The following is a 21,737-nucleotide window of genomic DNA, read 5'->3' as shown; positions in this document are numbered from 1 at the left end:
TTTTTTTTTTTTTTTTTTTTTTTTTTTTGTTTTTTTTTTTTGTACTGGGGATTAAACCCAGAGGTGCTTAACCACTGAGCTACATCCCCAACTCTTTTTTTATTTTTTTATTTAGAGACAGGGTCTTGCTGAATTGCTTATGGCCTTCCTAAGTTGCTGAGGCTAGCCTTGAACTTGTGATCTGCCTGCATCAACCTCTCAAATCTCTAAATCAGGCACAGTGGTGCCACTTATAGTCTTACTAGTTGAGAGAATGAGGCAGGAGGGTTCCTTTGAGCTCAGGAGTTCAAGAGTAGCCTAGACAACATAGCAAGATTCTGTCTCAAGAAAATAAAAACAAAACCAAATCACGCGGGGCATGGTGGCACATGCCTGTAATCCCAGTGGCCTGTGAGGCTGAGATGGCAGGATTGCAAGTTCAAAGCCAGCCTCAGCAATTTAGGAAGACCCTAAGCAACTCAGTGAGACCCCGTTTCTAAATAAAATATAGGGCTGGGGATGTGGCTAAGTGGTTGAGTGCCTCTGAGTTCAATCCCCGGTACCAAAAAAAAAAAAAGACAAATCTCTTCTCTGGGATACTGAGCCATCATGGATGTCCAAGGACCCAGAATCCCACTCCTGTAGCCAGTTTAGCTGCAGTGTCCTGGACAGCCACCCCTCTTACCTACAGCTGCACTGAAGTATGAGGCCTTGGTTTTCACCACACACTCCCAGGTCCCTACCCTCCAGCCCCTCGGCCCCTCCAGTTGAACACTGCAGGACCTTCTAGTTTCCTCTCCCCTAGGGAACCAGCTCACAGCGTCCTGTGGAGACCCACAGCTTCCTATAGCCCTGAGTGCCATCTATCTCCTAGGCCGGCCTCTACCGTCTAGCTCCCACTGAGCTTTCCTGCTTCCCAGAATCAGACATTGGAGTTAATATCTGTAGGAAATCACAGGCCAACTTCTGTGGGCACAATTGATGCCCAGAGAAGGCAAGAAATTTGTGGCATTAGCTTCAAGAACTGGGACTACACTTGAGTCACCTAACTCCTGGTCCAGTGCATCTTCCAAAATGCCACCATCTGAAGCATTCCCCTGCCCTCAGTGCTGCCTCCTCCAGAAAGCTGTCCTTGACTACCAAGCACACGGGGAACAGCCTGGCTACTTCCTTCTGCTCAAGCCCAGCCTGCCCTTCACTAGCCTGTGTGTGGGCCTCTCTTTCATCCAGAGATTCTACAGCCATCTTCTGAACCCCGGTGAGCCAAATCCTATGCCCCACCCTGCCACGAGGAAGACAGGGAGAGACATGGTCCCAGCCTGGGTTAGTCCTTGCTCTTGTGCCATTTCACCCCTTTGAGCCTCTTCTGATCTAGGGACATGTCCACTGGCACACTATAGCAGTGCCGCTTCTGCTCCAGCCAACAGGTCCTTAATCTAGCAGCACCCCTCCTGTGCCTGCATCTCCTGTTCATGGCCCGTGTCCTGACTTCTTACCTCACTCCACTCCTGCCTGCCACTCCCAGTGCTACCCAGCACCCAGTACCCAGCACCCAGCACCGACATGAATGCATGGCAGGGAAGCGTAAAGGAATTCCCCACCCTTGGGGTGAACCTTTGACCATGGGTGAGTAAATTCTTACCTCTTCCTCTGCCACCCCCTATCTATCTTTCTTTCCCTTCCTTTCTTTCTTTTTCCCTAGTGCTGGGGATTGAAACCAGACCTGTGCATAGGTAGCCACTATGCTATGCCCCAGCCCCACCCTGGGCTTTTCTAAGAAGATCACTTAGAGCACAAGATCCCCTGGTTTGCCAAGCAGAGGCCAGACCCCAAAGGCATCCCTGTGTTACTTTTCTCTCCTGCTCTGCCCCACTCTCCCTTTCCCTGCTTCCGGGGTTGTGATGATAATGTAAATGGCACATTGGTCTCTGCAATGAGCTCTATTTTCCAGTAGGGGTCCAGGCGAAGCCACCTTTGCCCTGGAGGAATGGTCACTGTATGCTGGGTGTACCTGGGGTTCCTCCTAGCTCTGACACTTCATGGTTAGTCCACAGAGGAGGGGCCGGGGTGGCTGGCGGATCTAGGCACAGACTCACCTTTGCAGGCCTGGCAGCAGGAGGCAGGCAGCGGGAGGGGTGCGGGGCAGCCGGGTTCAGGGCAGGTGGCGAGGCCACAGTAGATCTGGCCCTCCTGACACACAGAACAAATGGCCGCTGAAAGGTTCTGAAGAGGATTTGCCTAGGAGCTAGGAGAGCCCTGGTCCCTGAGAGCAAATGCGCTGGAGGTCTCCCCTGAGGTGTGGGGAGGAGAGCACGAGGCTCCTGGGCGAGGTCCAGCCAGCATGGGATGAGGGGTAGGGGGATGTCCCCTGTGCCCTCCCCACTCCCCCATGGCCCCTGAAGGTGATATCATCTTTTTCTAAAGCCTTTTCACACCTAGTCTCCCCTGGGCTCTCACAGCAACCTGTGAAGTGGGGTTCTCCTCACCCGCAGATGAGAGGATCCCTGAGAAGGGCCTGTTTCATGGAGTCAGAGAGACAGTTGGGGCAGAATGGACTGAAGCCCAGCCCTTAGACTTTTCCTACTAAAATCAGGATCTCCTGGCCTGGAACAGGGGCCCCAGCATGGATAGAGGTCCAGATGAGTGACACCTGGGGCTTATCTTGATCTTACTTAAAAGTCCTTGGCCTCCCACTTTGGTACCAGCCTTGAAAGACAAGACCACAGGGCAAAGGGCCTCTGGGAGGAAGGAGGCCAAATGACATTGGTGAGGGCTTCTGTTTTCTGGGCTTAATTTCCCCCTCTGTAAAATGGGGGCACATCCATCTAGGTTGTGGATCAACCAAGGGAATGGTTACAAAAACCAACTGTGAGGCTAAGTTCCCAGAGAAAGTGACGTGACCTGGAGTGCTCCTCCTGCTCCTCCCAATGAGGCTGAGAATAAAGAATCTCTATCCCTCAGATGAAGCCAGGAATTGAGCCAGTCTCATAAGCAGGGAGGAGAAGAAAGAAGTGGGGACTCTAGTATCCAGTTAGAATGGACAAAGGTATCACTAGAATGTTCTCACCAGCCTACTACCATCATTTCTGCCTCTTCCCCCACACCTGTACTAATCCAGGCTCTCCCTACACAAGAAGCAATATGACACAGGGAAAAGAATGTGAGCTTTTTGGAGTGACCTAGCCTACATCTGCAATATGGCTCTGCCACTTACTAGCTGTGTGACCTTATGCAAATCACTTGACTGATCTTAGCTGCAGTTTCCTAAAGAATAGGAATAGTGAACTGGGGTTGTAGGTTCAAAGGTAGAGCATTTGCCTAACACATTTGAGGTACTGGGTTCAATCCTCAGTTAAAAAAAGTTATAAAAATATATATTTTAAAAAAGAATAGGAATAGTGATATGCTCCTTCTATTTCCTATAGGTAGATATATATGGCATTTCTATGAATCTAGTGGTGCAATGTACTACACTACTGAGAGAGGCTCAGGCCACGTGCAAAGTTGTTTCATAGTCACTCCAGGTATTTATAAGTTGTTTGCTCTGCAGCAACAGATTGGATTCAGACTGATGGGGCTTTCACTGAAGAAATGGGGAGGCAGGCCTGAGAGAAATGACCTGCCCAAAGTCACACAAGGAACCAAGGCAGAACTGGAGCTCAAACCTCATTTCCCCTAGGGAGACTTCCCCTAGAGAGGACATCACCAAGTCAGACTCCCTCTTAGAGGAACTATAGTTAGAGAAACTGGATGATCAGCTAGCAAGGAGGTGAGAAGAGCAGAGATTTCTCTAGATGCAAAAGAGAGCCCCTTCTAGAGGGCTCTGAGCAAGAGGGCGAAGACTTTCTAGGCCAAGCCATTCCAGGCCATTCTCTGTTCTCTGGTAATACTGCCAAGTCCATCCTGCCTATCCCTGACCACAGGCAGGGAGAGTTGAAGCAGTTTCAGATTAAATTCCATTTGCTACCATTTGGCCTTCTCTCTGTGCCCTAGGACTGATGAACAATCATTCACTCATTCATTCTGCAATTCTCCTAAGCATCTTCTGCATGCCACGTCCTGGGCTGAGAGCAGCAGAGACACAGAAACAAAATGGGTGTGTTCAGGGCTCAGTGGTATAGTGGTTGCTGAGCGTATGTAAGGCCCTGGGTTCCATCCCCAGCACTGCCCCGCCTCCAAAAAAAGTTATATTCCCTCTTCTCAAGGAGTGCAGTGCCCACTGAGGGAAGCAGAAATGGGCTACTCAGTACCAGTGATCAGTGCTGTAACAGGAAGACTAGGAGGGTGTGGAAACCCAGAAAGGTCACCTGACCCAGATAAGGCAGGATATTTCAGACCCTAGAGGTTCCCTTCCCTCTAAGCTCTTCCATTTTAAGACCAGGGAAAAAATGCTTCCCACCCTCATCCATACTGCTGTGCTCTTTCCAGGCCTGGACACCACAGGGACAGTAAAAGTCTTACTGTACAGCTGCAGAGGACACACTGGTTGGGCAGGCGGGTGGGGAACAGCTCCCGGGCAGTGAAGATCTCTCCATGTTGGTACATGGTCCCGTTGTGCTGGCAGGACTTTGGTGGGGCACGGAGCCCAGAGGGGGTATGAGGTTCTGCAGGTGGGGAGGGTCAGGAGGAAGAAGAAAATGAGGTTTTATGTGGACATATGATTTTTTGCTAGAATTAAACAGTCCACTCTTCTGAAGATTTTGCATATTATCCTTTCTTGGCATTTAAACCAAACCCTGGTGTCTGCCTTCCCAGCCATTCCCCACGTCAGCCCGCCGAGGGGTCCTGCTGACACCTACAGCTGACTATGTTCCTCCCTCGCCCTCCACCACAGCCTTGCAGCCCCTCAGCATCTGAGCTGGTCCTGACCAGAGCGAGAAGGAAAGCCCAGAAGCCTCAGCCCCACTGAAGTACACAGCGTTCATGTAGCAGCTCCTGGTGCCAAGCTCTGTTCTAGGTGCCAAGGGCCACAGCTGGGAGGAAAAAGTCCCCATCCTCAGAGAGCTATGATCTCAGAGTCAGCTGGAATGATCGCCACTGCCCCTGTAATGGGGTAAACTTCCACCATTCACTGAGGGCCAGGACCCCCGCCCAATCATCGCCAATAAGTCAATCCTCCTGCAGGGCAGAGGGCTGTGCCTGAGACAACTCACTCATTCATTCAAGAACCTTCACCAAGCACCTTCCCTGGACCAGGCACCATGCAAGACATTGGGAATGGAGTGAAGACCAAGATTCCTCCAGATCCTACCATCAGAAGTCCCACAATGTAAATACGGGAGAGAAACAAGCCACAGGCAATGGAACTGCAGAATGGTGAGGGCTGGGGCACGTGGAAGGACAGAAATGGCTGCAAAGAGGAGAAAGCTTCCCAAGGAGGCTGATGGCTAAATGGAGTCTTGAAGAACAAGGAGAAGCTAAATCCAGTGACCTATCCCAGCGACTTGAGAGGATAAGGCAGGGGTATTGCAAGTTCAAGGCCAGCCAGCCTGGGCAACTTAGTGGGCAACTCAAAATAAAAAGGGCTAGGGATGTGGCTCAATGGTCCAATGCCCCTGGGTTCAAGCCTAGTCCCCCCAAAACAGAAGAACAAATGGAGCTAAGCAGGTGGAGAGGCAGAGGGTGGGGAGAGGCAGTAAAAAACACTGGAGTAGGGAGGGACCTAGGCCAAGGCACAGGAAAGTCCACAGTCAGCCAGGAGAGGTGGGGGCCCTGGAGTCAGCACAGACACAGAAGAGGCATGATGCCCTCAGAGAAGGTGATGCTGAGAGCCTCTGCTCCTTAAGGAACCCAAAGCCAGGGATCTCTGTGACTCATGTTAGGGCCCTCCTGGGCTCCCTTTTAGAAAATGGGCACCTCTCCACACGAACCTCCCTACAGCTCACTGGAGAGCCTGATTCCAGAGCCCAGATTGAGGTCTCCATAGGGAACCCCTTCCTTGTCACCTTCTTGATGTTTCTGAACATTGATTCTCTTCTGAGCATCTCACTGGTCCTTCTAAGTTGGTCTCTCCTAGTCTACTTGGTTGTGCCATTTGTTCTCAAACTATCTCTCTTCTCTCTTGCCTTTACTTCCTAGTATCCTAATCTCAGAGGCTCTTAGTTTTAAAGCCATGGAATCACAGACATTTAGCATTAGGACAAATAGAGTCACCTAATTTCAGCATTGGAGGAATCTTGGAGTACAGACACCAACTCCTTTGCTCCCTCCCAGCCCCAGGAAGGTCATCGTGGGGGCTCCCCTACAGGACTACTGTGGTTTTGGATACAATTTTACTGTGTCCCCCAGAGGTTCATGAGCTGGAAGTTTGGTCCCCAGTGTAGGTCTTGGGAAATGGCCTGACCTTTAAGAGGTGGGGCCTAATGGAATCGGTTAGGTCATGGGGAGCGTTCTTAGAAGAGAAAAATGTAATTCCCACAGGACCTAGTTAGTTCCTATGAGTGAGTTGTTATTAAGCAAGTCTGCCAGGCAGGCATGGTGGTGCACACCTTTAATCTTAGTAACTTGAAAGGCTGAGGCAGGAGGGTCACAAGTTTAAGGCCAGCCTCAACAACTTAGTGAGGCCCTTTGTAACTAAGTGAGACCCTGTCTCAAAATAAAAAATAAAAAGAACTGGGGATGTGACTCAGTGGTAAAGCACCCTGAATTCAATCCCTGGTACCAAACCAATAAATCAACACAGTGAGTCTACCTGTGCTCTTGCCTTCTGCACACAGTCAAGTCAGTTCTCTGTTTCTACGTTATGTTGTGACCCCATTGAGAGGTACCCCACCAGAAGCCAAACTGGGGAGGCTGCCAGATCTTGGACTTTCAACCTTCAAAACTGTGAGCTAAATAATCTTTATAATATAATCTTTATAAGTACCCAACTTCAGGTTCAGAAACAGAACCCATATAAGAGCCTTCCAGCCCACGATCACTTGCCGTCAATTCCCACAATGTGTCCGCTCCCCCCAACCCTGGCCAGCTAGAGAGAGATTGGAGCCCAAGTGTGCCAGTCAACAGGCCAAGCAAGCCCCTATCTCCTCCAGTTATTTTTTTTTACTTTTTCTACCTCCTCCTGCCAGGCACACTTACTTAAGAATGAGAAGTTCGCTGCTACCCCAGCCCTGCATGGGGATCCATGTTTTCTCCTCTAAGACTCTCTGTTTCTCAGTGCCTTAGTGGGCAGAGACTGCCGCTCTCTTTCCGGGGCTCTGTTCAGCTGGAAACTGCATCAGGGGTAAGGTGAAGGGCAGTAGGTAGTGAGGATGTTGGTGCACGGGGAAGAGCGAGGCTACTTACCCACACACCTGGGACAGCACTGCTGTGGCTCCGTCACAGGCTGGGGGCAGTGGACAGGTGGGCAGTGGAGGCGGTAACAACTCACCTGGGCAGTCTAAAGGGGACACAGGGGTCAACCCTGGCTCTGAAGAACCATTGCCTCCCTCCTGCACTGGTGGTCCTTTCCCCAAACCTCCACCCCAACTAGGGAACTCTCTGCCTCATTTTAAGCCTGCGATGGGATTAAAACCAATGAACTCCAGTGGGCCCAGTCCCTCCCCACCCCTGCCCACTGTGGGGATCTCACTTGGCCACTCATCCGCATCCCCCTCCCACCCTGGAGGAGGGCAGACCTTCTTGTGGCTTTGCTTAGATGTTGTGTCCCTTCATAGTGTGTGAGAAATACAAGTAATAGCCTTGAGTTATTTTGACATTGATCTGGGTGCTTTGACACTGCTATCTTTAACTGTAGGGCTTTTAACTCTGACCCTGAGCCTTCCTGTCAAGGGAGGAATGTAACACCTGAGGGCAGGTGACCAGGATGGGGACAAGACTAAATACCTAATGTGGAGAAGACTCAGGGTACTAAGATTCCATCCCCTGAATCTCCGGAGGTCCAGGAAATCCTGGACAGAGCCTTTGGAGTTAGCACCAGAGAAGGAGGGACCCAAAGTTCTTTTACTTTTTCAGGTATAGCACATGAGAGAGAATCAGGCAGTGAAACACAAACATACGCACACACACAGAGACCAGCAGAAACTGCAAGAAAGGCCACCACCCCTTTTGGAGATTTTTCCAGTTCACCAGGCAGCCTCCCAGCCCCTCCTCAGCCTTCCCACCTCTCACTCTCCCCTCATTACAGGTTCACTGCACTGTGTGGCCACAAGCCATCAATATCTGTCTCACCTATTCAACAATGAACCCAAAGGAGTGATCAGCACAGGGCTTTGCTCTGAGTGCCTACTCAAGTCCCAGTGAACAAATGAGTGAGTAATAGATGAGAACAAGGAGATGAGGCACAGATGATCTCTCTCAGATGAATAGTAGGCTTTGTTCAAAACTGTGAAGTTGGTAACTTGTTTCCAGGTCCCATATCCTGGTCCTTCCTACTGCCATTTTCTCAGCAGAGGTCCCTGACAGTATTTTCCCCAGAGGCTGCCTCTTGCCCCATGGAAGACCTGAGACAGGTCTTAGCCCCTCTGAGTCACTGCTGCTCAAGATGGCCAGAGATAATTACCAGGACTAATCTCCATGTTGAGGAGCATCCCTGAGTCCACAGGGACTGCTGAGCTCTAATAGGGGTCTTCCAGAAGCCCAGCACACATGAGTGCTTAATCAACATCAGGAGGGTAAACTGATCCCCTCAGATGACAAACTAGGTGGAGTGTGAAGGACTGTGTAGCCTAAGGAGTTAGAGTGTCTCTGCTGACTGTGGCCTTGGAGGAGCCATGGGTTGGAGGTGACCAGCAGCAGGCAGCAGGAAATGAGGTGGAGACAGGCTGGGATGAATGGGCAAAGCCTTTTGAGACCAAAAGGAACCTCTCGGATAAGTCACAGCCACTATGTATTGAGTGGCTACTAGGCAGGGACTTTGCATTGTACATACATATACATATACATACATAGATTATTTCATTTCCTCTCCCAAACAACAAACAGAGAGGTAAGTACTACTATTCCCACTTTTGAAATGAGAAGAGTATCCCAGAGGTGAAGTACCTGAGCTCACAGAGCAGGTAAATACCATCACCAGGGACCCTGCACTGTCCAGGAGCTTGAGCTGCCTAGGGTGGATGGGGCCTGGACTTCCTCACTCAATGTGTGCTACATGTCTAGGGGAGCCAGGCCCTCTTCTGAGCACTAGGAACACAGCAGAGTAAGATGACATGCTTTCTGTTCTCACCAAGCTCACATTCTAGCAGTTGGAGTTAGACTAGAAAAATGTAATCAGGTGGAAACAAGAGAATTCCCCCAATGTTAAAGTTGTGACTTGATAAAGCAGTGTAAAGTTTAGGTGACAAGGTTGACTACTTTAGAAATGGCTGTAAGGGAAGGCCTCATGAGAAGGTAACATTCATGTTAAGAACTGGAAGAGAGAAGGAGCCATTCATGAAATCCAGGGAAGAACATTCTAGGTGGAGCAAATACATGGGAAAGTTTCAAGCCAGTGTTGCTGCCCCAGCCCAGAGAGAGCAGGCATAAGGTGAAGTTGGAGAATCAGACAGACATGGGATCACACAGAGCTCGCAGCAGGGGGAATTTTATTATAGGTGCAACAAAAGCCATTGGAGGGTTTTAAGAGTGGAATGACATGATCAATTTCATGTTCATAAAAGATCATTCTAACTATTGTGTGGATGATGGATTTGGGGAGGTGAACAGAGAGACTGTTAGGAGGCTGGTGTAGCAGCTCAAGTAAGAGATGAAGATGACTTAGGTCAGAGGAAGTGATGGTGGCAGGAAGTGGAGGCACTCCAAACACGTTGGAGATACCACAGGACTATTTTCTCAACAGTCTTTTGGGTTGAAGAAACTGCGTGTGTGAACTCTGGGGAAGGAGAGAGCTCCATTGGATCACAAAACTTGGACTTTGTCAACTGGACCACATGATATGTCTGGAATTTTCTGTTATGGTTTAGTTTTGTTCTCTGGCTACATTTCATAAAATTCTTCTTGAAAAGGTTGACTGGCCTCAGATGTGCTAAGGAAAACCTCAGGGAGGCAGCCATGGGGGAGCTGTGTCCCTGTCTGTGTCAACAATCTACCTGAGAAACAGTGGAAGCAAGGGAGAATCAGGAAAAGAACAGTAGGAAGGAGCCCCTGGGTGAGTCAGCCGAGGGCTGGCCCACCTGCTCCTTCACCCTGGGTCTCCTCAGGAACTCTTCTCTTCCTTTTTTTGTCTTATCTAGGAAGGCTCTGCCTTCCACTCTTGATCTGTGCAGGGTTACAGAGGGGCAGGCGGCTGGCTCCAGCTGGGAGCTAAGCTACACTTTCCTGCCCAAGCACGGACACCCAGGCAGAGAGCTGGGACGTCTGTACTGGGCACCCAGTGACTGAGCCAAAGCCAAGGGTTTTTCAAGCCTCCTAAGCCACTCCCTCATCTCCTACCTTTCCAACCTCACACCTCACCTGAGACTCTGGATCACAAGGGAGTGTCATTTGTTCTACCTAATTGATTTTACAAGGCCCTGTGGAGACACTGGGCTGGTGTTATTATTTGGATGTTAAATATTACCTAGAGGCCCATGGGTTAAAGGATTAGTCCCCAGAGTGGTGTTCTGAGGAGATGCTGTGGACCCGTAGGAGGTGGGGTCTTGTTAGAGGCCCTTAGATCATTGCGAGTATACCCTTGAAAGGGATTATGGGTCTCTGGCTTCTTTCTCCCTTTTGCTTCCTGGCCACACAGTGAGAGGTTTTGTTTTGCCATACATTCTTGCTATGATGTGTTACCTTGCCACAGGCCCAAAGCAATGGAGTTGATTTATCATAGACTAGAACTTCCAAAACCATGAGTCAAAACAAGCCTTTTCTCTTTATAAACTGATTATCTCGGTATTTTTTCATAGTGACAGAAAGTTGACGAATACAGTTGGGGTGGGTGAGAGGAGACAAGTGAGAACAAATTTGTGGTCTCTGCTTCAGTTGGCTCAGCCTTTGGTAGGGCATCACACTGGATACCTGTTAGGGTCCAGCAAGACCTGTTCTTGGGGACTCAATTTGGAGGTACAGTAACTGACAGATGCAAATAAACTATGAATAGTAAGTAAAAGGAACAAAGAAACTTGTGTGGAATCCCAGAAGGAAAAACTACTTTCAGGCAGTGGTCATCTGCCCATTTGGGCAGTCTTGAGGAAAACAAATATTTGGGCCAGTAGAGTTGGGGGAATGCATCCTGGGGCAGGGCAGGAGGTGGCTGGAGGGAGTCATATGGGAAAGTAAAGAATGGGAGGAAGGTCAGAAAGGCTCTGACTTCGGCTGTGTGGGAGGCAGACGATGGCACCAGCACCAGCTGGAAAGAAGCCCCTGACCCACTGTGACCTAGCTCTGGGAGGCATCCAGGGACCTCTACTCCTATGTATTGAGAACTCGGTAGTGAGGTGTCGGTGGCCAGAGGAACCTACCTCAGAGCAGGTGCAGCGCAGGCAGTACATCAGGCCTTGTGGCTCCAAATAGGGGTGCCAGCTGTCGCCAGGGGAATACTTCTTCCCGTGGAAAAGGCAGAACATGTCTGGGCCTGACAAACCAACAATCGCCGTTAGTCCTAGGAGGTACCAGCCCCAAGACCCACTTCATCCCTTCTCCTTCCTAACTTTAGGAACAATGTCATCTGAGCTCCTTCAGATGGTCTCTTCTCTTCAGGCAGAAGAGATCCACTGAAACTGCTCTCCCAGTCAGGGGACCAGAATGTCCGAGTTTGGATCTCATCTTGACCACACACTTGCTATGCGACATCGGTCATGTTTCTGCCCCTCTCTGAGCTTTAACAGTTATCTTACAGGGCAGTGAGGGCATGGAGCAATAAAAATGCTTTACAGCCAGGTGTGGTGGTGCAGGCCTGTAATCCCAGTCACTCAGGAGGTTGAGGCAGGAGGATGGAAAGTTCAAGTCCAGCCTCAGCTACTTAGCAAGACTCTGGATCAGTGGTAAAGTGCCCCCGGGTTCAATTCTCAGTATTCTCCCCACAAAAAAAAAAAAAGCTTTACATATTTAAGTAGTGGTATAAATGATAGATGGGTAGTATGTAGTATGAGGCCCAGAGAGGATAAATTATATTATTCAGTGCATCAGAGCAAGTCAGTCATCAAGCAGGGACAAGAGGAGCCTAAGTCTCCTGACTCTCTGTCCAGTGCTCCTTTTGCTCTCACAATAACTGATTTCCTTTTCCTTTGTCCCTTTCACCTCTCATAACCAATCCACTCCTGCCCCTTCTTTTACCCCTCCCTACCTAGCCCTGGTCAGGCTTCCCCATCCAACGCTGTACCCTCTGCTGGCCACTCTGCCTCTTGCCCTGTCTCCATCAGCCATCCTCCATGGATGAGCTTCATCCCAAAAGGGATGCTTTCATTCCTTTGAGAAAACTCTCCATTATCCAACGCAAGCTAAGTACCAGCAAAAGCGTGCTAAATTAAATGAGAATGAAAACATTTATTGACTTCTCTGTGTTACACTTTTTCTGTAAGTTAATGATCTCAACATTCTGTCTTGAGAATTAAATAGGATAATGCTTGAAAAGTGCTTACTGAGCCCACTTCCCAATTCTTAGTTGAGTGTTACTCTTATGATTACAGCATTGATCACAAACATTTTTTTTAGAGACCCTGTCTCTAAATAAAATACAAAATAGGCCTGGGGATGTAGCTCAGTGTGAGTGCCCCTGAGTTCAATCCCCGGTAACCACGCCCCCCTCCCCCATACATAAAACAAGAAATCTGGAGTGGAATGATAATATCTATCCTACTGTGGCTTTCTGATAGTTATCTTAATTATGAGAAGGCTAGATTAGAAAATAAAGGCTCACAGAGACAAGTGAAGTGCCTGAAGCCCTCCAGCTAGTGGTCTGAACCCAGGGCTCCAGGCTCCAAGCTCCTCTGGGCTCAACCCATCACTTTGGCTTTAACCCAACTCCAGGCCTAAAACTTCACTTGTCTCTGCTGCACCAGCCACCATCCCCCATTCCCTGTTTTTGTCTGCTAAACCTCTGTTGGTCTAGAATCTAGATGTTGCTTTTCATAACTCCCCCTTCCCACTTTATAGTGTCAGAAATGTGGACTCACACTTTCTGAATCACTTCTCTTAGTGTTCAAGCTTAGGAAATGGCAGAGCACTGGCAGCAGCAACTAGTTGGGTGGGGTGGGGCTCACACTGTGGTGCAGGGAATCCCCCTAAGCATTGGTGGTGGGCTGGAGCACAGGAACAGGAACTCATAGGTCATCTAAACCTAGGAATGTTATCTCTGTAAGAAGCTGATATAAAGCCAGGTGTGGTGCACACCTATCATCCCAGTGACTTGGGAGGCTGAGGTAGGTTGGATCACCTCAGCAATTTAGCCAGGCCCTAAGCAACTCAGTGAGACCCAGTCTCTAAATAAAAATATTAAAAAGGGCTGGAGATGTGGCTCAGTGGTTAAGCACCCATGGGTTCAATCCCCAATACAAAAGAAAAAAGAATCTGATATCAGGCTCCTCACACTGCTACTGCTCAGTCCTTTTGGGCCTCCCTCCCAGGGCAAAGATTTGAGGCCATTGTCAAGGTGCTTTTGTCTGCTTTAGTGGGCCACCAAAGACCCCAGAAACACATAGCTTAGTTCTCTCCCTACCCCCATACCAGCACCCCACAGTGCAGGAAGTGACCCATTTGCAGATCCCTTTCTCCAGTGAGCCAGTAAGGCCCAGCTGGCTGTCTGGTCGGCCGTATCAAATGGGCTGTGTTTATCTCTGGGCCTCCACTGGCAGAGGGTGGAACACAGGCCCAGCTGGGACGCTGGTCAGAGCCAGCCCAACTCTCCAAGGACTGAATAATGTCTTTCTTCCTCAGTCCCCTCCCCCCACAAGGGAGGGGATGATTGCAACACTGTGGCCACCTTAGGTCTCAGCCCCTTGCTGAAGAAACCCTGTCCTACCTTCCTTGGGGCAGCCCTACAGTCTGGGCCCCTGTGCCAATTGGCACCCCTTCACCACCCGGCCTGCTCAGATGGTGAAGACTGGGAGTGTCTCAGCCAATGCTCAGGCCAGGAGGCCCCTTCCCCCACCAAGAGAAGACTGAAAACATGGGGGGCCTGGCAGGAGCTTCCTGTGGCCAAAGCCCCACCCTGCCATGCCCCTTAAGGTGAGAGGCCTAAGAAGGTGACAGTGCCTGGAGCGCTCTTCCTCTGGGGAGGTGAGTGCCCAAGGCCATGTCAAAACCAGATGGGAAGAGGACCTGCAGGCCCAGCACCCTCCATTCCTGAGGCCCTGGCAGCAGCCCCAGTCCTTGCACATGGCTGGTGGAAGCAGCTCTAAACTGTACTGTGTGACATCCAGGGAAGGGTCTTTCTTCCCTTCTGTGAGCCTGTTTCCCGTCCAAATTAGGGGAGTGGGGTATGATCTTCAAAGAGTTTTTACATAGTTACAAACCCATGATTTCAGATGCAAAGACTCTAGGTTTCTAAGATTCAAGATTTGACAATGCCATGTTTCCGAGAGCCTAAATTTCATTAGAACACAAAGTTTCTAGAATTGTATGATGCCATGGTTCTAAGATTTGATCATTCCAAGATTCCATGTTCTTGGAAGTATTTCCACCCATCCAGGCTCTCAGGGCCTCCAAGGTGGATTAGGGTGAGGTTCCAGGAGCCACCAGAGCCAATCCTGAATGACACTGTGAAGGAGGCAGTTGGTCACTCCCCTCCCCCTCCCTTCCTATCTACTTTGTTCATACCTCAGCCTTCTCATTGCTATCCTGGCTCTAGACCTCCCAGCTTCCTCTCTCACCCTCCACCATTTGTCATCCCAGCCATCTATGCTCAGGTCAAGGGTGTCTTCTCTCAGGGATCTTCTGGAGTCAGATAGATCAAGGTTCAAATGATGGATTTAGCTTTTATTTGCAGCCTGAGTTAAGATAAACTAACCATTACAGGACTGTTTCCACAGCTGTTAAAAGAGACTAGTAATAATCTCTACCTCTTGGGGTTATTATAGAGTTAAATCAGATAATATATGTAATATTCCTAGTGTCTGATACATATTAGATACTAATTTAAATAGTAAGAATGAACAGACAGACAAAAACCAGATCTGGTGCTGTTAATTTCCTTAACAGTGTGTTTTTCAGAGCATAAATATTGTTGAGGTCAAATCTCCCAGGTCCCACAGCCACACCTGCCCTCTTTCCTGTGGCTCTCTGCATTCTTCTAGCCTAGTTTTCCTCAATAACACCCCATGCCCACACAGACCTCGGGCTGGGATTCAGAGATCAAAGTGGCTTCAAAGGTTGGTGCAGAGAATGAGAAGGCAGGAAAGAGAGGCAGAGGCTCACGAAGGACCTTAAGAACATGGAGGGAAAAGGAAAGCTGTGGAAAAGCCTTACCCTGGAGAGGCATGTGATGAGGTTTGCATTTTAGAATTGTGGTCTGTTAGGCAAGCCTGCGGGCAGAGGCTGGGGAGAGGCTAGGCTGTTGCAGTCACCTGTTTGAGCTAATGCGGCACCTGGACCTAGGGCCTGGGCCGAAATGGACCCAGTACTAATGGACACAAATACAGATTTGAGGAACATGTCATAGGTACAGGGAAGATGGATAGGATATAGTAGAGAGGGTGAAGGAGCAAGTCAAGAATGAGATGGAGGTTTGGAGCCACCCTGAATCTGATGTCACGGTGACCCAAAGCATCTCCTTTGCAGAGAACTGTAAGCCAACATAGCAGCCTTCAGCTTCTAGTGGCTGAAAGTTGAGATGAGGGTGGTGCAAGGTGACCACAGTGGTGGCAACTTCTGGGCAGGGATCAGAAAATAAAGCATAGTGAGTGTGGGACACTTAACAGAAGAGGCACAGACAAGTGAAGGAGCCGGGTGGAGTGGTGGAGAAAACCCAGCAAGAGGAGGGGAGGCTGAAAACAGGCCACCACAAAAAAATTTTGGCTGCAAAAGCAGGAAGCCTGCACCGTGCAGTTTCCTTGCCTGGAATGAGAGTCCCTGTCTCCAGTTTCATCAACTCCTCCTCACCCTTCCAAAGACAGCCACTGTCTCTAGCTGCCCCAACTTTGCCATACCCTGGCCTCTCCTTTGGGACTGGATTCAGTCCTCTGTTAAAATTCTCATTGCCATGAAACAAAAGTACTTGTTAAGTGAGTGTGTCTTCCTCACGACACTGTGAGCTTTTTGAAAGAAAGGACCAGATCTCATTTTGTGCTCTGTGCTCAATAAATGAATGAATGAAGAAAGAATGGAGTTAACAGAGAGGGAGCAGCTCTGGAAGAGGAGCCAATTGACAGTCCTTAATCCTGGAAACCTCTTTCTTTAACAAGAATTGCATTGTACGGAAGGACAGCCAAGTCCCTCTCGCACGTTTACCTTGCCACCTAGTAGGAATTAGCCTTTGACCTTCCCTTCGGGCTCCCTGCCATTTGACTCCCAAACCACCTGCCAAACCAAAGAACACCATGTACAAAAAGGTCAGGAGCCTGGGGCAGATAAAGGGATAAGCGATTCCATGATCTTCACGTGTAATCCAAACTGTCCCCATCCAAGTGTGTCCTGCGATCTGACTTGAAATTCTCGTGCTATGATAAAGGTCTCACAGCGTGTCACTTAAGAGTGGGTAGTGAAGTTGGAAACTCTTTCAAGACAACCAGAAAGAAGCTAGGCTGGAGGTGAGGCGGTTTTAAGGCCATGAAAATGCACCAGGAGGGCCTGGGGTGAGAGAAGAGGTCTGGAATCGTGGCTGGCCTGTCCCCAGCCTGCAACAACTCAGGAAGCCTGAGTGAGCCAGGCTGCTCAGGAATGTGAGAACGTTTACATCTCTTCCCTCACACCCACACAGCCATACTTTCTCTATTTATTTATAGTCCCCTCTTCACACAAACAAACTTGCTCCCCTCTGAGACATCAGCTCCACTCTGGGCTCTGGCACGGGATGGGGGAAGCCTCTTAAGGAGAAAAACCTATGTACCTCAGTGTCTGAGCTGTGAAACCTAGAAAAAGGGACCCACTTTTCTGCAACTGACTCCTTTTTACCTGGCACACAACAGATGTACAGGACCTCAGAAGGATCTCAGGGAAGATAGTGGTCAAATCAGGAAAGGCATCTCTGTTACTGATTGCGGGCAGGGCAGGAGTACAACTGCTTGCCTTCTGTTATGCCTTGCATATCCACACTTACATTCATAGAGTTCTAGAAGGTGAGGGGCTTAGCTGACATTAAATTCCTTCATTCTACATATCTATATAGGGGCTTGCCTGAGATCACTTGCTGATCTATACCAGCACAAATTCCAAAGCCAGTCGGAAGATCAGGAGATGTTTACAGGAATATCCATCCCCTAAGGGACAGGTAAGAAATGGCTTTAACTTAGAAACAAAAGGATTCAGGCGAGACATAATAAAGATTCTGTATATAAGAATAGACAACAGAAGCTGGGAAGCAGCCTTCTTTGGGATGGAGTCCTGTCCAAAGGCAGGGGGATGCCTGAATGATCTCTGAGCTGCACTTCCCAGGAACTCTCCTCTCACGCCGGTTCTTCTTTTTGGGAATCGGAGGGATTCCAAGGCTCTCTCCCAGAGCTGATGCCTTGGCCCGAAGCTAGGGGAACTTGAGAGGCCAGTCCTGAAACAGGTGCAACAGCTGGAGCAGCTGCGCAGCTGTCCCTGGCCGGCTCAGAGCCGGCCAGCCAGGGAGTGAGGCAGAGACCTCTACTGGTGAGAGAGAGGAGGTGCAGAACCTCGGAGCAAAAGACCCAGATGGTCTGCCTAGAGAGCTGGACTTCAGACCCTCACTCAGTGCCCCTCTGCCTCATGCCCATCTAGACAGTTGCTTGGGGATGCCACGAAGCTGAACAGAAAGGCAGGACCTCTTCTGGTGGGTGCTGCACTGCTTCCAGTGCCCCAGGCCCTCCAGGCACTGTTTCCTGACATCTAAGGATCTGTGTGTCCACTCCTCCCTGTACCTACACTGCCCCAGCTCCCTTTTCTTTCCAAAGGTCAGAGTGGACTCAGAACCAAGGCAATCTTTGGATCTTAGAGACTTAGAATGTTGGGCTGTTAAATCCTCAGTGATCAGCCACTTTACAGATGGGAAAAGTGAGAGGCAGAAAAAGGCCACTGTGGGAGTCAGTGGAAGAGCCAGGACTGGAGCCCTGAACTGATTCCAAATTTTCCCTATGCACCACATCATACTGTGGAGAGCTCCCTTCCTGCCCCAGGCCTGCTTCTAGGGTCTGGGATTCTGAACCAAAGCTTCAATTCCCATCATGCACAAACCCTTGAAGAAAGAATAGAATGGTTGATGTTGTTATGTGGTAACTGACTCTCCTGCACAGCACTGGGTAGAGGGAGGGAAGATAAAATAAGATAAAGCAGAAGCATATCTAAAAGGGACATTTACCAAAGTACAAGCCCAAAAGAGGGGAGCCAATGTAGAGAAAAGAACAGTGGAAAAGGAGTGAAAAAATAGGTTACTTCTGGGTCCCAGAGGGGATGAAGGACCAGAGTAGAGTGGCTAATATTACACATGCATGTGGCTCAGCCTGGGGTCAATACCAGTGGGTGACAAGGTCAGGAACCCAGCCTATGTAAGGGTTCCAGCCTGAGGTAGAATTGGGATTCAGTCAGTGAGCAGGGTTGGAGGATTGGTGCTCAGCCTGTGGCTGGAGTTGAAACTCAGGCCGGATTGCTTTGGGGCTCAATCTACAGTCAAAAATGGAACCAGAGAGAAAATAATCTTTGCTGAGCAGCCTTCAACTTTAACGGAGGAACACACCAGAAGCCCTGTTCACAGAACCTGTTCACAGATCCTCAGCATTCTGCAGGGCGTGGCCACCTCAAGAGTCTGACACCATCCAGACCTCAGAATTCCCATCTGTTGGCACTACTTCTTAAAACATCTAGAATGTCAGCAGGAGATTCCTTACCCACAGCAGGCTTCACTTAAATTAAGATGAGGCCCTTCAGAAGAGACCTTTAAATCAGATCCTGGGAAATGACTACAGGATGATTTCATAGACAGTCAACACTAGACAACAAGGTTCAGAGAAGGGAAGTGATTTGTCCCAATTCACAAGCCAGTAAGTGACAAATCAGTCCTCTGTTCTTTTCTTTAAAAAAAAAAAAAGTTGTCGATGGACCTTTATTTATTTATATGTGATGCTGAGAATTGAATCCAGTGCCTCACACACGCTAGGCAAGCACTCTACCACTGAGTCACAACCCCAGCCCCTGTTCTTTTCTTTAAAAAATTCACTGTGCTAGGTTGTGACAAATAATTCCTCCTTTCTGGGCTTCAGTTTAACTCTAAGTCATTTGATGAGCAGAAGCAGATGAGAAGGCTCTTCCAGCTCCGACATCCCAGAAACTTAACACTCCTCCCTGAATGACAGTCCACTTCACCTTAACCCACTGGGTTGGCTCCAAGTCTTTCTCAAGTCTGGAGCCCTGGATTTACAAGGCTGTAGGGAGATGGAATACTGGTAGGACCTCGTGAGAGGTATGGACTTAAAGGCCAGTGGAGGCACAGAAGAGGGGAAGGCAGAGTGGATCAGGTCACCAGGGAGAGTTTGCTGGAAAAGATGACCAAAGTGAGGCTGTGACAGGCTGACAAGACATAGAATAACAGGAATAGGACATGAACAATCCCGCAGTGATCTGATTCTAGGACATCTTTCCAGTGTAGGCCAAGGGCAATGGCATCTGGAGTAAAACCAAGGGGCTGAGAATGAGAGGCCAAGTGGAAAGCAGTCAGACAGGGAGGGCCTCCTGGGCTGTCTCTTTCAAGGAACAACAGGCAGGGACAGGCAGGTGTTAGGAGGAAACCTGCAGGGTTCAAGGAGGGGAAGGAGACATTTACAGGGGAGTATTTGGACACATTACATCCTTCAATCCTCACCAGGACCCTCAGGTTCCAGGTTTGTATCTCTCTTAAGTGGATGAAGAAATCGGGGCTCAGAGAAATTGTGACTTAGGAAGAGTCACACAGCTCTAAGAGGCAGAGCCAGCACTTGAAACCAATACCAAACCCTCTTCATTAGTTGTTTCCAAGGACTTCTGAGTCTCGTGTGCTACTGGCAGGCCAGGGGCATTGGAAAGACATGCAGGCTTTACTTCAGGAGCAGAGACAAGACTGAAACAAAATCCAGCAACACCAGTGCCAGAAAGTCACGTGCAAAAGAAAGGCATGGAAAGGAGAGCTAAGAGGTTTGAGAAGAAAGAGCACCAGGCTGGGCATTGGGCAACTGGGCTATTAATCCTAGGCTCTGTCCTGTGTGACCTGAAGCAAGGCACTATTCCTCCTTGGCCTTGGTTTCATTATCGGGTATTTCAGGGTCTGTACTAAGCTCCTTCCTCCTCATTAAGCGAATCTTAATTGATTTTGCATTCTCACAGCATTCTAAGAGATTGGCAGGGGATGCAGAGGGGGTCCATCAGCCTATTGGGACAGTGAGGGAACTGAGTTCCAGAGAGATTATATAACCTGTTTGAAGTTACACTGTTTCATAAGTAGAAAAGTGTGAATTAGGCAACTGTTTTTTTTTTTGTTTGTTTGTTTTTGTTTTTGTTTTTGTTTTTTGGAGGAGCTACCATGTACCACCCTTGTGCTAGCTCCTTTACTAATTCCTATAATTTAATCTTCATAACAGTCCTGGGATGTTTTTATTTCCGTTCTATAGATTAGAAAACTAAGCTCAGAGAGGTGCCCTCCCTACCTGCCTCACACCCATTGGTGTTCAGTGGAGCTGAGATGATGAAGACCCTGGTCTATTTCACTATGCCCTGCTGCCTCCCAGTGTCACAACTCCTAATCAGGGTCCCTTCCAGACACTGCGGGGCAGGGTTTGGAATTAGAGTTCTGTCTTTGGATGGTTTACTAACTGTAAATTCCAGCAAGTTCCTTCTCTTTGCTCAACCTGTTTGCTCATCTGTAAAATGTAAATGACACTACCCAGGGCACAGGAGTTTGGAATCAAAAGAGATAAGGGACTAGAAAGGTCATTCTACTTAGCTCTTTCCTTCCAAGGGCAGTAGCCTTTGCATCTTCAGCACAGCAGCTTTTTGCAGTCAAACATACCCCACTCTACTAAGTCCCTTTTCCCAAAGCACAGCGTCCTGCCCTCTGGCTCCTGCTGTCAGTCCTCACATCCTCAGGTCCATGGCAGCAGCTCCCTCAGCTCTAACTCTTGTCAACATCCCCTTTCCTCCAGACTCACCAGCCCAGGTCCGCAGAGGAGTCTCCACCCCTCCGGCACAGGTGCTGCCCGGATAGCTGTCACAACAGTTAGGGGTCCCAGATCTTGGTGTTTTCCCCGCACATCCCTGGGGCCCGCATCCCTCCTCTGCACTCCCAGCTTCCCACTTCTACTTACGCGCTCGAGCGTGGGAGTCCAAGGGGAACCAGAGCAGCGCGAGTCCTAGCAAGGTGGAGAGGACCCTCACCTGGGGAACCATCCTTCCTTCCCCCAGGGTCCGGCCACCCGGCACTGAGCAGGAAGGGGAGCCGGGAGGAAGTGAGATGGGAGGGAAACTGAGGCTCAGGGGCACAAATCACTCCACAGACCCAGAGGGGGCTGCTGCTGGAGGAGAGTCAGGGAAGGGTCTAGAGGAAAAAGGGAGGACAGAAAGGAAGGTCTAAGGCGTGAAAAAGAGAAAGGTGGGCAGAGGACAAGGGGCAAGGAGGGAAAGAGATGGAGAGATGGAGGAAGGTCCAACAGGAGGGAAAGGCAATCAAAGATCTGGAGAAGGTGAGAGGGCGAGGAGAAGAAAGAGGGGCGAGGACCGGGGACTGCCGGGAGCGCGGCGCTGAGCGAGGCGCCCGG

At 49.4% G+C, this 21,737-nt stretch overlaps 1 protein-coding gene across 3 annotated transcripts in view; it reads right to left on the bottom strand.

The window, feature by feature from the left end:
• Positions 1-21,731, bottom strand: part of Chrdl2 (chordin like 2) — a 31,396-nt gene extending 9,665 nt beyond the window's left edge. For 2 of the 3 annotated variants that reach the window (XM_015477417.2, XM_015477418.2), the window contains exons 1-5: positions 21,288-21,731; positions 11,364-11,476; positions 7,264-7,357; positions 4,441-4,583; positions 2,076-2,169 (exon numbers count right to left, since the gene is read on the bottom strand). In XM_015477417.2, the coding sequence (XP_015332903.1) occupies positions 2,076-2,169; positions 4,441-4,583; positions 7,264-7,357; positions 11,364-11,476; positions 21,288-21,369 (526 nt within the window). In that variant the 5' untranslated portion in view covers positions 21,370-21,731. The remainder of the gene's footprint in view (positions 1-2,075; positions 2,170-4,440; positions 4,584-7,263; positions 7,358-11,363; positions 11,477-21,287) is intronic. The other variant, XM_048788068.1, reaches the window with a different exon arrangement.
• Between the last annotated feature and the right edge of the window lie 6 nt (positions 21,732-21,737).

The sequence above is a fragment of the Marmota marmota genome, unplaced genomic scaffold (genome assembly GCF_001458135.2).
Source record: "Marmota marmota marmota unplaced genomic scaffold, marMar, whole genome shotgun sequence".
Taxonomy (NCBI): Eukaryota; Metazoa; Chordata; class Mammalia; order Rodentia; family Sciuridae; genus Marmota; species Marmota marmota.
The sequence above is the reverse complement of the archived record's forward strand: the minus strand, read 5'-3'. Positions and strand labels throughout refer to the sequence as shown.